The 18031-nt window shown below is 38.5% G+C and overlaps 1 protein-coding gene across 1 annotated transcript; it reads left to right on the top strand.

Moving 5' to 3' along the window:
- The first annotated feature begins 1941 nt into the window (after positions 1-1941).
- Positions 1942-17666, top strand: ZNF438 (zinc finger protein 438). The gene is made up of 4 exons (XM_054390064.1): positions 1942-1969; positions 9388-9492; positions 13579-15436; positions 17006-17666. Exons 1-4 carry the CDS (start codon positions 1942-1944, stop codon positions 17631-17633), a joined length of 2619 nt encoding a protein of 872 aa, XP_054246039.1. The 3' UTR covers positions 17634-17666.
- Positions 17667-18031: the final 365 nt, after the last annotated feature.

The following is an 18031-nucleotide window of genomic DNA, read 5'->3' on the forward strand; positions in this document are numbered from 1 at the left end:
GCTTCCAGACTGAGCTAGCCTGGTTGTTGTTGGTGGGGGGGGAATTTCTGCTCACACCGACACAGAAGGGCACCATTTTAAATGATTTAGTGCTCCTTACAACTGGGAGGAATCATGAAAACATATGGAAATATGATTTCAGAGTAATAACTTTGAGAACTTTCATTTGAACATAATTTCTTTGTTTCTTACAAGAAGATGTGTTGGTTTAACTGCTTCAGTGTTGGAAATCCTAAAGTGGATCCTAAAGAAAAACTTCAGACTTTGTGAACAGCTCAGTTGAGCAGTATGGCCTGGAAGAAGAAGGATGTCTTACACTGTGGGTGGCAAGTTGAAAATCCACATTGGTTCCTAGAAGCATTTTAGCATTCTAAAATTACAGTGGTGTGGCCTGATCCATTCTTGTAGGTTAGGGGGGAGTTGTCTATAAGTAATCACAATGGGAAACTACAGGTAGAGGATCTGACGTGTTTGTGTCCTGGGTCTGACAGATCAGAGGTGGACTGTTTAAGTACCACGGACAGAGGCTCTTGGAGGCAGCCTGGGATGTGCTGATAGGCATCAGCAAACCTGCCCCTGGGAGGTGCTGGTTGATGTGCAAGAGCTTCTTACTACATATGGCTCAGCACAGAAGATAGAGCTCCCAAAGAGCAGTTTTGCTGCCACACTCAGTTTTATTTTATGCTTTGGTATTATATTTCTTGGAACTGGAATTGGTTTTGCCTCTTTTATACTATACTGCTGCCCACAGAACCATCTTCCTGGTACCTGTCCATTGCTTTTTGAGAGTCAAATGCATGATGAAGAAACATTCAAGCCTTATTTTTGTGTTTGATAATCGTGTCAGAATTTGTCCTGACTATTTTTTTATTTGTCCAAACCCAGTCTTTTGGTACTTCATGTGCTCAAAAGAGGCCTGTTGAGTCCAGAATGTTCTTTATGTGAGATTCTACCAGCTGTTAAATTGGCCAGGAAAGTAAGCAAACTGCACATCTGCACAGCTGGCTTTGCTCATGGGAAATGTTATACATATACACTATTGTGAAAGCCTAGATCCAAGTAAAACCCCCAAGCAGTTGGAGTTCCATGTATTGGTCAGTGGTCTCAACCTGTACTTTCTCAAAGTCTCCAACTGCATCAGCACAAGAGTTTTATAATAACTCTGTGTGACTTCCAATGTGTTACTAGTGGTCAGCTGAACCAAACTATTATGCAGCTATTCCAAAAACTAGACCATTTTATGATAAAGAAAATCTAAGGGGGTAGAAACACAATTTTATATTGTCTTGTTACTTGACTGTTGAACCACACTGGACCCCAAAGCTTAAGCAACACAGTGACTGTGCTAGAAAGAAATAATCAACTCTTAACGTTACTGGGTGGCCACTTGATGTGATGCTGCTCTATATCAAACCTTACCATCAAACCATACCAAGGTTTATGCATCAAACCTTGCAGTAAGTTCCAAATTTAGGAGAGGTGGTAGAGTAATGTTGGCTTCACAAATGCAAGCCAACATCTTTGTGGCATCCATGGAAGATTCTGCTCGTCAGTTATATGGGATCCATGCAGTCAGATATTTGAAGGAAAATAATTGCTTAACCCTGCATTGTCTGTGATTCTTTAGAATGCATTGTTGCATTGGAATTCATAATGTCCTCTTTCCTGGCTGTAATGGGGGTTTTCAATGACATGAAGCTGAAGTGAGAGATACCTAGTGTTGGAATGGGAGAGTGCATGTACAGATGTGTGAGATCCAGGGAAACTCCTGGTATTTTGCACGTGGTATGGACATACTGGCAACCATTCTGAAACATAATTTTTAAGTATTATTGTCTTTGCTTTGCCTTTTTTTTTTAAGTTTATGAAGAATTATCAGAACATCTTAAATGTCTGTATTTCTTCTTTGCAGGAGCATTGTCGTGACTATTAAAGGGCATAATGCAGAATCCTTTAACTTTTTCTGCAGGTATAGTATACTTTCTGTACTTGTTGTTTGTGATTCAAAATGTGAAAGAAATACCATCATTAATAAATCACTACATGACTCATGTCTGCTATTCTGTCCTAATATGGTTTTTAAAAGCCATTATACTGTAACATTTATCACTTTGAACTATTGCAATAGCTAGGATAATTTTCTTCTTTAGGAGATTGCTAATTACCATTACCACCTCTAGTTGAAACTTGAAATAGATAAATCTGCTTCTTGTTTGATTATGCAGAATTAAGTGTTCAGGTCTTACTAAATGTATTTAATCCTCAGCTATTGGAAATTCATTGTCATATTTGACCTTCGTGTAATCTGGGATCAAACTTTGCAAGTTACTTGGAAGTTATGCTACAAGGCTAGCACAAACAAAAAAATGACACATTTTCTAAACACAAACTTAGATTTTTAGATTTTAAATGCCCTTTCTCCAGCATTCCTGTTCTTGCTAACATTTTTCAGTCTTAACTGTATTTCTCCTATGTTTGGCTCTTTAGAAGTCGTCTTTTTTGATATATTCAGTGGGGTTAGCATCTTGAATTTTCCCCTCCATTATTAGTAAGGGTATTTGTGCTGCACCTGTGTATTCCCAAGCCTTTAAATGTGCAGCAGTAACTTTAATTTCCTTGTCACAATGCTAATGTTTAAATATGATGAATTTTAACTTCAGTGCCTTTTTTTAATGATGGCTTTAAGTGTGAGTAGATGTTTGATGGCTGTAACGACAGTCTAATGCACCTTTCAGAACCACTGCAGGTTGTCTGTTAAGTTTCCATTATTAGTATTTATGTTGATTAAGAAAAGCACTATCTGTTACTTAACTTGAAGCCTTGAGCTTTTCCTGTCGTGTGAGTTTATATGTTACCTGCTTTGTGAAGTGTGTTTTTATGATGCTGATATAATTCTGAGGAAGCTGTTCCAGACAGATGTCATGCAAATGGATCTTAGTTGATGAGTTCTGTGTGTAATGGGACTATTCTTTCAAGGGAGACAGGACTTACTGTTATGCAAGGCTGTCCTCCCTGCAGCGTGCTCTACAGCCACAGGCTTGTGAGAGAAATACTTAAATTAAGGCTTTTAAATACTAGAATTAATTTTTCCTTTAACAGGAATTTGACCACTCTTATAGCCATTTTGCGTGTGTTACCTTCATTTTAAAGCCATTTCTGAATAACAGGGAGAGAACATAGAGTGCAAAGCTGTTTGCAAAGTTGAAATTGATGAATCATTTACTTGGAGATTTTTTTTTTTTTTTTTTTTCTTAAACAAAAATTCATTCCAGTCAGTGTTCCATCTGTTCTCAAATTGCACCCAAAGTGGATTATAAGAGCCATGTTATAAACTTTGGAAGTGAGGGTTCATGTTAAAAATCATAACCAGATCCTGACCAAGAGCTGTATCAGTGTGAAATCATGATATTCTGCAATTGTCCTAGTCTCAGTGTGGTATTTGTATTCTTTTGCTGTCAATCTTTTTTTATTGTCACTTTCGTTTCTTAATGTGTTACAGCACTTTGAAGATTTTGAAGTTATTAGCAATTTATAATGATTTACATAGAACTTCAACATTGGTGCAATTTCTTATCATTTGTTTTCAAACCTTTTATTTGTATTGGAAGTAGAATACATCCATCAGTTCCTTTCAGTATGGCAGTTTTGTCAGTCTTTTCTGTACTTCTAAAGTGCTTGTTATTTTTTGGTTGAGTATGGAAGTAACAGTTAGTGCAAGTTCTTTGAGTGATAACATAAAGTCTTCACTGCTACCATTTGTCATGTAATAGCAGAAGATCTGTCATTTGATTCATACTCCGTCAGGGCACCTGTGTTTTTCCTCAATTTAAAATATTTTATAAGAAAGGCAATTATCATTTATATAACAAGCAATTGTAACTCCGTGTCCAAATGGATCTACTTTCCTGAATAATGGCAAATATTTCACACCTAAGATTTTAATTTTTCCCTAGGAATTACGAAATTATCATTGAAGCATCACATTCTTTCACACTCATGTTAATATTTGCTGTCAAGTAAGTGCTGGGATTTTTTTTATAGTGCTCCACAATGTCATAAAATGCCAATGTACCATTACAGAACTGAAGCACCTTTGGCTGTGAGGATTATAAAATGTTGTTAAGTGTCTCTAATGTGAAATACTTGTGCATTTTACACAGTTACTGTGCAAAACATAAGGAAGTCCTGTTTATCTAGGAATGTAATACTTTTAAAAACTACACTTTTAAGAAGCATATCACAGGCTGCAATCAGTTTTGTTTCTTTAGTATGCTTATTTTGAATTAAAAAATATAGTTGTGGGTTTTTTTTTAAAGTCGTTACATAGTTCAGTACATTTTGTGTCCATGTTACTGTGGTCATTTGGTGCTGGGAGATCTCAAACTTCAATTAGCCATGCAAACGTGTTTCTTAGCATCAGCTCTCGCTTTGCTGGAACCCCTGCTGCCTTTATATCATTAACATAAATGCAGGTGCAAATAGCATTTATGTACTTTGATAGAAAGCAGTTGGAGACATTTCACTGTGGGACACAACACTTTCAGATTGTGTACATCTGTTCAAATAATGTATCCAAGCCAGTGACATGAATGTGAGGATAAAAACATCTGCCCCTGAGACCATTTGCCATACAGCAGATGCTTACATCTTTATTTATGCAGATGGTTTGTGTGATGAGCTGAGCAGTGATGAAAGCAAGAAAGTTTGACAAAGAATTCAGGGTATTGCTTGGGATGGGAAAATATGTTGGTAATAAGGCTTTGTTTTCAGATGTCAACCAAAAGAACATCTGTTCTAAATACTGATGTTTTTAAGTAACATGGACGTGTTATTTGGGACATAAACTGCATTAACTCTAAATCAGTAAAGGATTTATTTTTTTTAAATCACGAAAGAAATGTACTGCAGTTACAGGTAGTAAGTAGTTTAGGAGAAGTTATTTCAACAAGAAGGGTCAGCTGCTTTGCTTCAACAGTTTCTCAAGTTATGCAAAAGACTGAATTGACTCAGAAGTTTGCAAAGGTGGAATATTTTTGAAGTAATAGCATAACTAGTCATGAGGTTCAGAGGTTGTGTGCGCTGCTGGAGAAGATTTTCTGACTTCGGGGATTTTTCAATGGAAATATTTATTGTTACAGGATTATTAGACAAGTAGTTTAGCCTTTCAGTTGTTTGACAGTGACTCTAGGGTAGTCGACGCAAGTCACAGATGTAAAGTGAGATGACCTTTTAAAGAGAGAATAGACGATAACCGCAGTGTGGTCTGCCGAGCGCCCCCGGGGGCTGCCCAAGCGCCCGCGGCCCGCCCTGCGCTTCGGGGCCTGTCTGGCTCCGGCGCTGGCCGGAGGCAGCGGTGACGGACACCCGACTCCCCCTGCTGGACTTTGCACCCAGGGGCTCCTTTGTCTGCCAGCGCAGGGCAGATACACGTGAATTTAATTAAAAATGCTGGTATTCCGTCACATGGCAGGTTAGGGATGTCATCTTTAGCCTGCATTCCTGGTTTAATCCCTTCTCTGCTGGCACCCAGGACAACTGTTTGCTGGTACATTATCACTTAGCAGCAGGGTATTCAGTCAATGCCTTTACAGCACATCCAGTACCTCTTTCTGACATCCAGTCCTGCCTCTAAACAGTATAGTGGCCAGCATGGACAAACTTAGCAATGCCAGTTAGCATTGCAAATAATCATAATTATACACAGAGGGAGGAAAAACATTAAAATACTGTAATTTAAATTGTTTTCTGCTATGTCCTACTGCCAGAAAGGCCCTAGCTATGTTCAGGTTCAGCAGCGAGTGACAGTTTTACATTCTGAAAACTCAGGTCTTACTAACCAATATCACAGTCTTCCTGAAGATGTTTCAGTTTTCCTGTGCTATGCAGGGCTATATCTGTCTTTGAAAAAAATGTACATATCAATTTGAAGTACTGTGGAGATGCTCTAATCTTTATTTTTGTTTTAATCCCTAGTGGAATTGACTACAAGTGGCAATGTTTTGTGTATCTCAGCCAGAGCAGTAGAGTTCTTTTTCTGAACAAATTTGGGTCATGGAGAAATGAAAGAGGATACAAAGCAAACAAAAACCCTGGGTAGAGTTCCCCATTGAAAAGTTAGATAACTTTAGGCAATTTTCAAAGGAAATGAGCTATTTACAAAGTCCCTCCAAAAATACTCTCCAGTTGTCATCTCAGTTTAACAGGGTGCCTCTGTGTTCTGCCTCTTTCTTTGGGGAGCGATAAACACGGTGCACAGTTCATATAGGAAGACTCAAAATAGGCCAGGTTAGTACTGGCAGTCTTCTGATCCTCTTCTCTTCTTTAACAAGGGAACACTTTTCAAAGTTCGTACTGCAGAAATCATCATACAGATGCTTTTAATGCCTTGATTAAATTACATTGAGGCAAAGTGGTGAATTAGTTTTTTCTCATACATACAGGCTTTTGTCAGAAAGATGTGCTCTCTTTTTCACCCAAAAAAAAAAAGATACTTCTTAAAAGGAATAAGAATCTTGTTTGTTGTGCTATCTGCATGTCAATATTTGCAAAAATTAGTTTTTTGGAGTACAAGGAATAATTACTGCGATCAGATGTACATGTTTCTTGGTAAGATGAAGACAGATTCTGTTCTCAGCTTGTTTGAAAAGGGAACAAGAGTCTAGTCAGAAAATACTTCATGATATATTCATAAAATGACTCTACTTGACCTTTTTGTGCTGCATAGTTCCTGAAGAATTCTGCCTTCGTTTTTGTAGCAGACCTGACCATTATTGTTTCCTGCACTTAAAGAAAAAATAAGTCTATTAATTACCATTTCTATTAGGCATATCAAGGTTTTGTCCAGGTTGATGTGACCCTGATAGACCTTTTAAAAAGGTCTTTATGTTGACATTGACTTTACAGTGAATGAATTACTGTTTAGGCCCATACCTTTCTTGAAGTTCGATAAAAGAAATGTCAACTGGCAGTTCTCCCAGAAAATAACTTTAAAAAATCCAATTACAGCCTTTTCTTTTGACTCTCCTGTTTATCCCCACCTTCTAAGATACCTTATTTATGTTTGTAATGCTGTTGAAGGTCTGTGAATTAGGAGTTTATGACCAGTCCTTCCATCACCTCCCTTCATCTATTTTTTTTTTATTAGTTCTCCCAAGCAGCTGTGTCACTGCAGCCTTGCTTCTCAAATCTCCAGGGATGTTATCCTTTATGGAGGAGAGTCATTGGGCAAAACTGACAAAGATAAACCCCTGGGTTTGCAGTGATACCACCATAATTCCCATTCTACTCAATTGAGTGCTGTCAGAGCAGTGCAGTTTCTAGATTAATGCCCGCTTGTCATGGTAGGTTCCTGAAACTCTTAGCTGTACAGAAGCTGAAACACAGGCTTTGATGTATCTAACAGCCTCTCAGACAAGTTCCGTGCTTAAACAGAAAAGAACCAGTGGTTTCATCTTTAATAGTGATTTGTGTGGTTGCAGAGGCCAGGCACCATCTGGAGCCCATAGATTTATCTGCATAAACCTTATTCCTAAATTCTCTTATTGCCATAGTGATTTTTTTTGTTTTCAACTGTAAAGATGTAAAAAGATTAATAATTACAGATGCCTTATGTCTAGCTCTCTTTGTCAGTTTTAATTTCTTGATACGAAAATATTTTGATCTCCTTAAAAACCTATTAATTATGTTGACCTTAACATGAAATTAGAAGCTTATAATTTGAAAGACTTGCCTTAAAAAAAAGCAAACCAAAATAAAAAACCCAAACAAAAAAAAAAAAGGGAAAGTTTTAAGGTTCACAGACATTACATGAGAATTGTTAAGAGAACGTGTTGATCTGCATTTTAACTTCATTGCAAAAGAATGCTTAAAAATCTTTTATGCATATATGTTCTGACTTTTAGGAAAGACTTGCAAGACTCTCATCCTTTATAGAGTAGCACAGAAATAGGTTAAGCCCTGCATTGCCCACATTTTGTATAAGATGTTGCTTTTGAATATTGATTTACCCACATGTGGCTTATACATTTGATATATAACTCATAAAGGTTACTTGAAAGCTGTTGGCCACTTGTTATTCCCTGTGGAAACAGGATTCCAACTATAATTTGAAGGTGGTTGGGTAAGATAATATATCATGAGTTAGTATGGTGTCTAGATGCCCTGGATATCATGAAGTTACAGAACGATAGGGGTTGGAAGGGACCTCTGGAGATCATCTAATCCAGCACCCCTGCCAAAGCAGATTCATGTAGAGCAGACTGCACAAGGCAGCATCCAGGCAGATTTTGAATGACTGCAGAGATGGAGACTCCACCACCTCTCTGGGCAGCCTCAGTGCTCCGCCATCCTCAAAGTAAAGAAGTTCCTCACGTTTAGATGGAACTTCCTGTATTCAAGTTTGTGCCCACTACCTCTTGTCCTGTTCTGTGCACTGCTAAATATATCCTAGTGTTTCTTCCACATAGTCAGTTCAGCAGTTAAGGAGAGGCCATTTCCTTGTTCCAACTTGGATGTTTGGACCTAAAGCTATAGTTTTAGGAAAAATCCAGCCTTGCCAGCAGCAGGAGCATGCTCAATAGAACGTAAGCATTGAGAAAACTACCTGCTTAAAGAACCTATTGAATGCATGCCAGTATCTTAAAAATGTGATCATGGTCTTCACAAAATGCACAGATGTGTTAGTAGATTGGTTGGTTGTTTTGGTTGGTTGTTTTGAATGCAGGCATACCTGAGGATGGCTGGCATTTTCTGTTGACATTCATGTTATAACATTACCTGAGGCAAATACCCAGAATGGAACATTCCACCCAAATAGTTATTACTAGGCAGAGTTAGAAACAACTGCAGATGAATTGCTATAACATACAGAGCTGGGCATTCCTGATGCTTTATTCCCAAACTTACTTCATACAGGTGTGTGGCCAAATTCTATTTTCTAGAATATCTGCAGTTCCCTTGATTTACAGGGGTTTACAAGAAGTGCAAATCAGCATAGAATTTAGCCTCTGTATTTGAAAGCCTCATGAAAACTACTGAACCTTCATTTTTCTGAGCTTTTCTCTTTGGTGCTGTTGTCTGTCTGGCATACACTGAAGCCAGAGCATCCCATCTGTTTACCACATTAACTAGCTTTACTCAGTTACTAAGCTATCACCTTTCATTTGGTGTGCAATATATTAGCTTTAAAGACTGTTCTTGAGGAGAGAAAAATGGCAAAGAGCAAGTAACAGCAGCTTTCTTAACACATTAACTGGAAGTTAATGTTTTCTATTGTCATTACATATTGCCTTTTTCTGAGGTTTGTTGGTTTGGGGAGTTGTATGGGATTTGTTTTGGGGTTTTATTTGTCTTGGGATCTACTTATAACTGACCAAAGTGCTTTTGCAGGTGGTGGTTTTTTGCATGCTAATCCTGCAGAGAAACATTGTGTCCGACAAAGTATGCTGGGTCAGCACAACCAAGAAACTTGTGCTGGAAAGACAGTATCCACAGGTATTTAGTGTGTATGGAGATATGGCAAAACGAGTGATTAACTGTCACTGACAGAAATAAATCCAGTACTGGTTGTTGGAAAGCTGTGCATTTTTTTTTTTCTTTCCCATCAAGCAGATATTCTTCCTTTCAAAGTCAGCCAAAGACTCAGCGATGTAAGCATACGTTTAATAAAATAATTCATTAAGCTTTTTCATCTATGTTGTGCCTTTCCCTCCAAATCAAGATGGTCCTTTTTTTGCTGCTATTGTCCAGTCATACACAAATTGATTACTTACCTACACAGGTTCAGTGATCCTACAAGGATTGTTTTTAAAAGTTAGTGCTGTTACACAGCGGTTTCTGGTATTTTGGTGATTTATTTTAGTGTTCAAAATAGACCAGATTAGTGGAGAAAATGAAATTGCTTCTGATGCTTTTGGCAGTGTCTGAGTTCAGTAATGGTATGTGGTTTACACAAAGAACAAACTAACTGAAGGAGGTACAAAAAGAGTGCAGAAAAGACTGATGAACAGGAGCACCATGAAAGGCTATTTCCTCTAGAGGACTCTTCCCAGCATGGCTGTATCGGGGACTTTGTGTCAGTGATTTTTTTTTTTTAAATTGGTGTAGCTTTGTCCAGTTCTATCTGATTTTAAGGTTATTTAGAAGGGGTGAAAGCTTATGACATCCTGCAGATTTCTGAGTGATTTAATACTTGCAGGTACTAGCATGGTAACCATTAATCTTTTAACAGAGACTTTTAAAGTAAATGGATTGTATTGCATTTGATTTAACCCTGGCTTAATTATTTAAAAGTGTCTGCCTGTTGCCCCAGCTCCTTGTGTATTTTAAAGACTGAGAACACAGCACTTAAAAGTGAGCTTCCTGTCATTCCACTATTAAATCTGTTTTCCTTCATTTTCTTAATTCTTAATGAAAATTTTAGAGAAAGTATAAAAATTTTTGTCTTCCAGTGAAGCATCTGTAATCTGATTTGTAGAAAGAATGCTGCCTGCACTCAAAGGCCATCCTCAAAAATGCCATTGCAGAGCCTCCCTTAATGGAAAATTCCCCTTCTTAGATGCAAGACTTCATGAGTTTGCATGAAGGCTTTTTCTGAAGTTGCAACTGACCAGTCAAAATGAATCCTTTGAAGTGGAGACAGAAATAATTTGGAATAAGATGTGACTAAAAGTTGACTGTCCCTGAAAGATGCATCTTAGTTTTCTAAGTGGCCAGTGTTAGGGGGGCAGAGACATGAATTACTTGTAGTGTCCAAAAGGGATTGTTGAAACTTTTAGCCAAGTATAAATGAAAAATAGGAATAGATTTGGTCACTGATGATAATTGCATACTCTGGATGGGGTCAGCAGGACTTCCAGCCTGTCAGCTGACTGGTTTCTTTTTCCTGATCCAAGATGCTAAATAATCTTCTACCAGTTCTTCCAATTAACTTCCCAAATCATATGCAAAATCCTACCCAAGTCTGAAGGATGGCCAGACAGCTAGTCTGCATCTAGCCCAGCTCTATATTTAGACACTGTCTAAGCTGCTTAACTACAGCAGCTGTGTTGGCTGAGAGAGAAATACAGAGCTGAGTATCCTTGGCTTACCAGTGGCATTGCAATGAATATTTCTGCACTGAACCATCTAATGTAAACTTAGGGGAAAGGAATGAAGGAAGTTGGAAGGAAGGAAAGTGAAGGAGGGAAGGAAGTACAGCTTGTCAGTAAGACTTATTTCTGATAAAATTACACTAGTTGGAAAAACTGTATGAAAAGCCCTTCTCACACAGTTACACCAATGCATAGTATTGTGCTAACTGCGTAAGAATAATACTGATCTAAATGGACCTTGTTTCAAAGAGCCTTTTGTGGTTGATGTTCATGAGGGTCTTGGCTTCTGGGATGATACTTTCTTCAGGAATGTTAAGCATGTGGAGAGACTTCTTTAAAGAAAAGCAATTTTACTGCCTAATTTTGCAGTTGGCAAATCAATGTATGTGAGAAGAATATGCTTGTTTTTTAAAGCTGATGTCATGCATTATTGTACAAATATTTCCTCCTAACCTCAACTTGGATTTATGCTTGTGTAGAGGGATCTCTCTTTGTATTTGGGTAGGATTTCCATATGTGCAGTAGTCTTGTCTGCACAGAATAGCTAGAAATTCTGAACATCTCTACAGACACTGAGCAGAAAGAAAGTTATGGTGGTGCCCAGTAGTTTCACTTAGAGGATCAGGAAGGTGCATAATAGCCTTGGGGTTTGATGCTATAGATGGCAATAAAAGGATCAGTGGTCTCTATCCTGCATAGTTAATACTCTGTGAACCTGCTGTAGGTCAGGTTTTGAGAAGCATCAAGTGTATGTATGCACTCTGCAGTTTATATGTGATTGCTCTGTGAATCTAGCATGTCCTGAAAGCCCTGGATTTTACTGCACATGTGCATACCATGAGTATGCCCAGGAGATCTGGTCATGAAAGATGATAGCTCTGAAATTTACAGTGTGTGTTGGGAAGTGTGTGACGTCTGAGAAGAACATCCAGGATTAAGATAAACTTCCTGGTGTTTCCAGGGTTGATGATAATTCACAGTTAGCTCTTGAAGTCTGTAACAATGTATAAATGTTTGTAATACAAGGCTTCAGAAGGGCAAGGAACAGAAACTTCCCTCTGGAACTGCTTTACTGCAGTATCCCATGGTCCCCGCATTCACCTTTACATCTTCAAATGTGGTTCTTCTCTCAATTTTTTTCTTACATTACTGGCCTTCCAATTGGGATCTTTCAATTTTGATTGACTGAGATTATTGGAAATCTGTTCATTCGTTTGGTGTTGGTTTGTTATTGTTCTTTTTTTCAGGAAACCTATCCCAGTTTTTGAGAACTGGAAGCATCTGTATTTGTATTTTGGACTGGGTAGTGAGGCTGTTATGAAATGGTTGTGGTGCAATTAATATAAAATACTTTTTTGTGGGGTGTTGAAGGTCAGCATATACCTCTGCTCCTCAATGCAGATCATCTCTTGCACATTTTACCTTTTTCCTTTGAGTTTACTTAATTATCCTCACATTCTTCTTTACTGAAAACATCTGCAACATTCACCAACACAAGTAGAAGCAGGAAGGAACTGTGATGCAACTGTGACAAATTGCAGCTTTCAAGAAACTATTTTAATAACTTACTGGGGTAGTTCTGTTGTGCATTAAAGGCACATAGGCAGTGTGTGTGACTGGGTAGTTAAGAGTGGTACATCTCTCAAGTTCTCTTTGATTTTATTACAGATTATTTGCATGTTATATAGCAGTAATTTAAGGTTTTATCAGTTAAGCTTTGGTCTGTATCAGATAAACCTCACAAATTCTAAATGGTATAGAAACTCTGAAAGGTAGCATGACTCTGGTTGAGAGATGTGATCACAGCAGGTGCTCAGAAAAATTTTGCATCATGGAGTTTAAATCATAGAATCATTCAGGTTGAGAAAGACCCTTGAGATCATCAGGTCCAACCACTAACCCTACTCTACCAAGTTCAACACTAACATAGCACTAAGCACCACATCTAAATGATCTTTAAACACATCCAGGGATAGTGACCAACCACCTCCCTGGGCAGCCTGTTCCAATGCTTGACCACTTGGTGAAAAAACTTTTCCTAATGTCTAGCCTAACCTTCCATGGAGCACCTTGAGGCCATTCCCTAATTCACTAATTAACCTGAGAAGAGACCAGCACCTGCCTTTCTATATTGTCCTTTTGGGTTCTTCCAGCATGCTAGTGCTGCTTTTCCAGGGTGTTAGTGTAATTGTTCTGTAATGTCATGTAGTTTCTAGCATAGAATGGAACATCCATTTAAGATTAAGATTGAGGGTTGGGGTTTTTTTCATATCTATATTCAAGCACAATGCTTCAGGGAGTATTTTTGTTTAGACCATGAAACTTTTGCAGTTTTAAATTCATTTAAATGCCTAAATACTTTTAATAATTTTGTGTACAATAGTATCCTCTGTGAGCAGGTTTATTTTTGACCAGTAATTAAAAAAAAAAAAGGGGGGTGGGGGGGATATAGAAATTATATCACATCTTTGTTTTGTTATTATTACAGATAAACATAAATCCGCTTCAGATATAATACAGAGTTTTCAGAAGAGAAGTCAGTTTAGGACCATTGCTCCAAAAATGGTACCAAAACTTTTAACATCTGGAGTAGTCTCTTGTCTTCAGTCGTCTTTGCCTGAGCAAAACACACCAATTTCAGCTGCAAGTTCTAAGCCACTGGTGGTACCAACTCAAAACTATGCTGTCATGCAGGTGGCTGGTCATGAGGGGACTTTTTCTTTGTTTGCCTTGCCTTATGTTGCCCCTGCCCTAACACAGCAAGTTCAGCAGTCAAGTATGACCCCTTCTGAAAACCTAAAGCTGCCTATCCCTAGGTACCAATCCATAAGAAGTAAATTGCTGAGTGACAAAAAGCCAGCACAAACCTCTATGCTGGGTGCACATAACAAGATTCCTACCAAAGCATCGATCTCATCACAGACTTCCCACATGACTACTTTAACTGAAGACTGTCCTGAAACTCATAGTTCAGATTCAACCGAGCAAGCAATGCTAACAGAGCATGACTCAGCTAAAATTACAGTTACCACATCAGTAAATAAAAGCAATTGTGTGGAATCTGGGTCTCCTTTGGTGAAGAAAACTGAAACTGCCAACAGTAATTCTTCTGGACCATCTGTAGCTAAAGAGTCTTTATCCAAGCCTGCAAGTCCATTTAATGCCACGAAACGACGTCTACGCTCAGCAAAGGCAGCATCTGAAAGCACAAGAGAGTCATGCATGATGTCTGAGAAACTGCAGGAAAGCCCCACAAATTCTGCAAATTCTGTTGCTGTCCTGTCACCAGCAGTTTTTGGCAGTACAATACAGATGACTCCATCAACACCTAAGGGAAAACTTCCTATTTTGCCTTACCAAAGGGTGAAAACTTCAGTGTTCTGTAAATCTAGAAAGAATACTGATGTTACAGATGTGCCTGGTCCTTCACTAAGATCTGAGTGTGAGAAGACACCAACTTTGACAAGAGCTGATCATGTTCCTACTGAAGCATCTGATATGCCATCAGCTGTACCTTCTACACAAGTCCCCAGTCAAACCACTCGAGAAGGTAACTTCTCCCCATCCAATAAAGTGGACGCTGACGGTGTTAAAAAATTGAGCAGTGCAGCCTCTAAAAGAAGGAGCAGGAGAAGAGCCGCAGATGATGTATTGGCTTTTCAGACCAAGCGAAGGAAATGTATCATTGGTAAGTTCAGGGAAGGAAGAGAGAGGCTGAAGGCTGATCTTCAGCCACCTGAAGACAAAAAAGCAGAGGCAGTGAAAAAATACCGCAGCATTAGACCAAAACCAGTGGTAGTTGTGCAGGCTTTTGCCCCGCTCAGCTCTGCAGCAATCGTAGAGGCAGCATCTCCTGACCACTTAGACCAAGATCGCTTCTTAAACACTTCGCTTCCCAACAAATATTTAAATTCCAAGCACAGCGATGCTGCGTCGGTTGAATCAAGTGATCTAAGTAGCAGTGCCAGTTCAACCTTACCTAAGCCATCCCATAAATGTCTCATTTGTAACCACATCTTCCAGTTCAAACACCATCTTCAGGACCACATGAACACGCACACAAACCGACGGCCCTACAGCTGTCGCGTTTGCCGCAAAGCCTACATTCATTCCGGGAGCCTCAGCACCCACATGAAACTTCATCACAACGAGGGCAAACCCAGGAAGCTTGTGTGCTGTGAATTCTGTGCTAAAGTTTTTGGCCATGCAAAGGTGTATTTTGGCCACCTCAGAGAAGTGCATAGGGTTGTTATCAACACAGAGCCTTCTACTAGCGAGCACCAGCTACAAGATGCTTTAAAGAAGAGAGGCACAAACATGAGAGAGACAGAAGAAGTAACAGAGAGGTGAGTGTTTTCATTCATTAAAGTGGGATTTCAGGTTTTCAGTGGAAATTCATAAACATCATCATTATGAACATGGTTGAGATTCCTAATGGTTTAAATATTTTATAAAGGGATCTAGTCAATCTCTTAGACTGTCTGCTGTATTTCAGCTGATTTATTGAATGTAAATTATTGCTGGCACTTGGAATATCTGATGTAATTTTGCATGTTCTAGTGATACCCAATATAGTGCCACTGGAGCTATTTTGGTCAGTTGATTCCTCACAGCTGACACTTTTTCTACTTTAACCTGTAATGTCTTCTATGTCCCACCCATGTTGGGACTTTTCTCAGAAGATAAGTGAGCCAACAGCAGTGAGTGAAAAGCAATTCATATTTCAGTATTAGCTTGTAGTTTGGTTACCCTGTTAAATATCATTATCCCATTTCCTTCTCCGGAATGCTGTGAGCTGCTCTGTCTTGTGTGCTGATTGCTGCTGATTTTGAGATCTCTTAGCCAAACAGAAAAGGTAACATTTACCGTATTGTGATGGATAGAACATTCTTTTGTCTCTGCATTATGATTTTCCAGGTGAAATTTCTTGACACAGCATAAATGTTGGCTTTTTTGTTTGTCCTGCTGTGCATTTACTTCCACTGAAGTAAACTTCATTAAGCCCAGGGCTTTAACTTGATGCCTCACTTCACCACTGCAGTTCCATTTTACACATTTTGCTTTTCATAACTCCACTCCCCAGGGCATCAGTTAGAAATTTGTGAGGTATCAAGCCTAAAAAGAAAACAGCACTTTTCTTTTCCAGCCTTACTAGCTGGCACACAATGGCTCACTCAGATTATCTGTTGTATTGGTTAATCTATCTAATGCATATAAATCCATAGTGTTATGTGAACCTTTTTAGAGACATTTCAAGAAGTTTTCTGGGGAGATCTTCTTGTGATTGGCTTAACTTACACCTGGGACTTACTAGTTCTGTGTGTATTTCCCTTTCTACTGCAGAACTGTCTTAAGTCAATGAGAGGGGCTGTCCAATTATAAATTAGGTATTTAAAGGTTTTAAAACTGTGTTACAAACTGCTAAGGGAAAAAATAACACAACGTGTTGAAGTTTCAGTGTTTTCATCTTGGAGTGGGAAATGGTTTTGCCTTAAATTGACCTTAGATCACTCAGTGTAAACAGGTTGGTTTCTTTTAGTAGTATGCCACAGGTAATATTCCACTTCACTTTTGTAGCACAGAGCTAGAAGTGTTTGGGCTTGCCTCACTAAATCAGGAAATCTAAAAATCATTAGTTTTGTTAGAAGTTTATTTCTACCCAGGCTAATTTTGGAGGCAATTCCTAAACTCAGCAGTGTTGAATACCACTTGGGTTCAGTTGTTTCCTAATCAGCCAAATTATTATTTTATTTTTCTCTTTTTTTTTTTCCCCATTCCAAATAGTGCCTGGTTTTAATTAAAAGAATGTTTCATGACTGTCCTCTTTTCTTGGAACTTAAAAGGACAAGAATTGGCATCTCTGTTCTGTGCACGGCCAACACTGAAATGGTTTGTATTTCCTTTTTTTTTAACAGGGGAAATAAGTGCAATTTGGAGGACCTATTCCATAACCCAGGAGAAGTGAAATTGCAGATAAAATGTGGTCGATGCCAGTTTATTGCACAGTCCTTTGGTGAAATGAAGTTTCATTTATTGTGCTCTCATGGAGAAGAGATCCAGGGACGAGTAAAGGAAGGGAGTTTGCAAGGAAGCAGAGGATCTAAGGGGGAACTGATCAAACATACAACCCACTTCTGGAAACAGTGCTGTGAGAGGAGGCATTTAGCCAAGGGCAGTGCCTATGAGGAAGAATTTTATGCTTTCCCAAAACTGAAAAGACAGATATACTTTCACCATCAAAATAATGTCAATATGTTATCTAAAAGTGAACTGACTCCGTCACAAAGCAGCGAAGCAGCCAAAGAGATGCAAAATGTAGCTTTGGGTACACCAAGCAGAAAACCAGAGATGTGGTCTAGAGCAGGCTATAACTGCATTTTGTGCAAACAGTTGTTTGGAAGACAAGAGGATCTTTGTCACCACTGGCAGAGTCATCATAACTGTGAAGACCCTTCCACTTTATGGACAATTTTTAGTTTTTTATCCAAACAAGGAGTTATTGAATTTTATAGTAATAGTGAATATGGAAGCTCAGCTCTCTAATGCTACCAAAAACATCAATGAAACTGTTACCAAATTGTTACTAATTTGTTTTGCTGGGCTTTTTTCTGTTGCTAAACAGGAGATAATGTCACTTCAGAGGTTTGTTTGGTGGTTTTGTTGGGTTGTCTTTTTTTAAGTTATGCTATTGTATTTGTTAAATAGAAAATATATTTACCCCATATCATTTCAGATGGGTTCAGCAAGCTGATTATGAAACACTGCACTTAAAATTCATGCTTAAGGAACTTAATGGCAGCAAATAGTACCAACAGTTAACATAAAGGAAAAATATTGTCAAGTTAAATGATACTGTACACACAAAAATCAGTTGATATGAATGAAATGACAAACCAGACTGGATGTGTGATTTCAGTCCCTGTGCCTCCAGATTTTACAGT

This window comes from Indicator indicator, chromosome 20, assembly GCF_027791375.1.
Source record: "Indicator indicator isolate 239-I01 chromosome 20, UM_Iind_1.1, whole genome shotgun sequence".
In the NCBI taxonomy this organism is placed as follows: Eukaryota; Metazoa; Chordata; class Aves; order Piciformes; family Indicatoridae; genus Indicator; species Indicator indicator.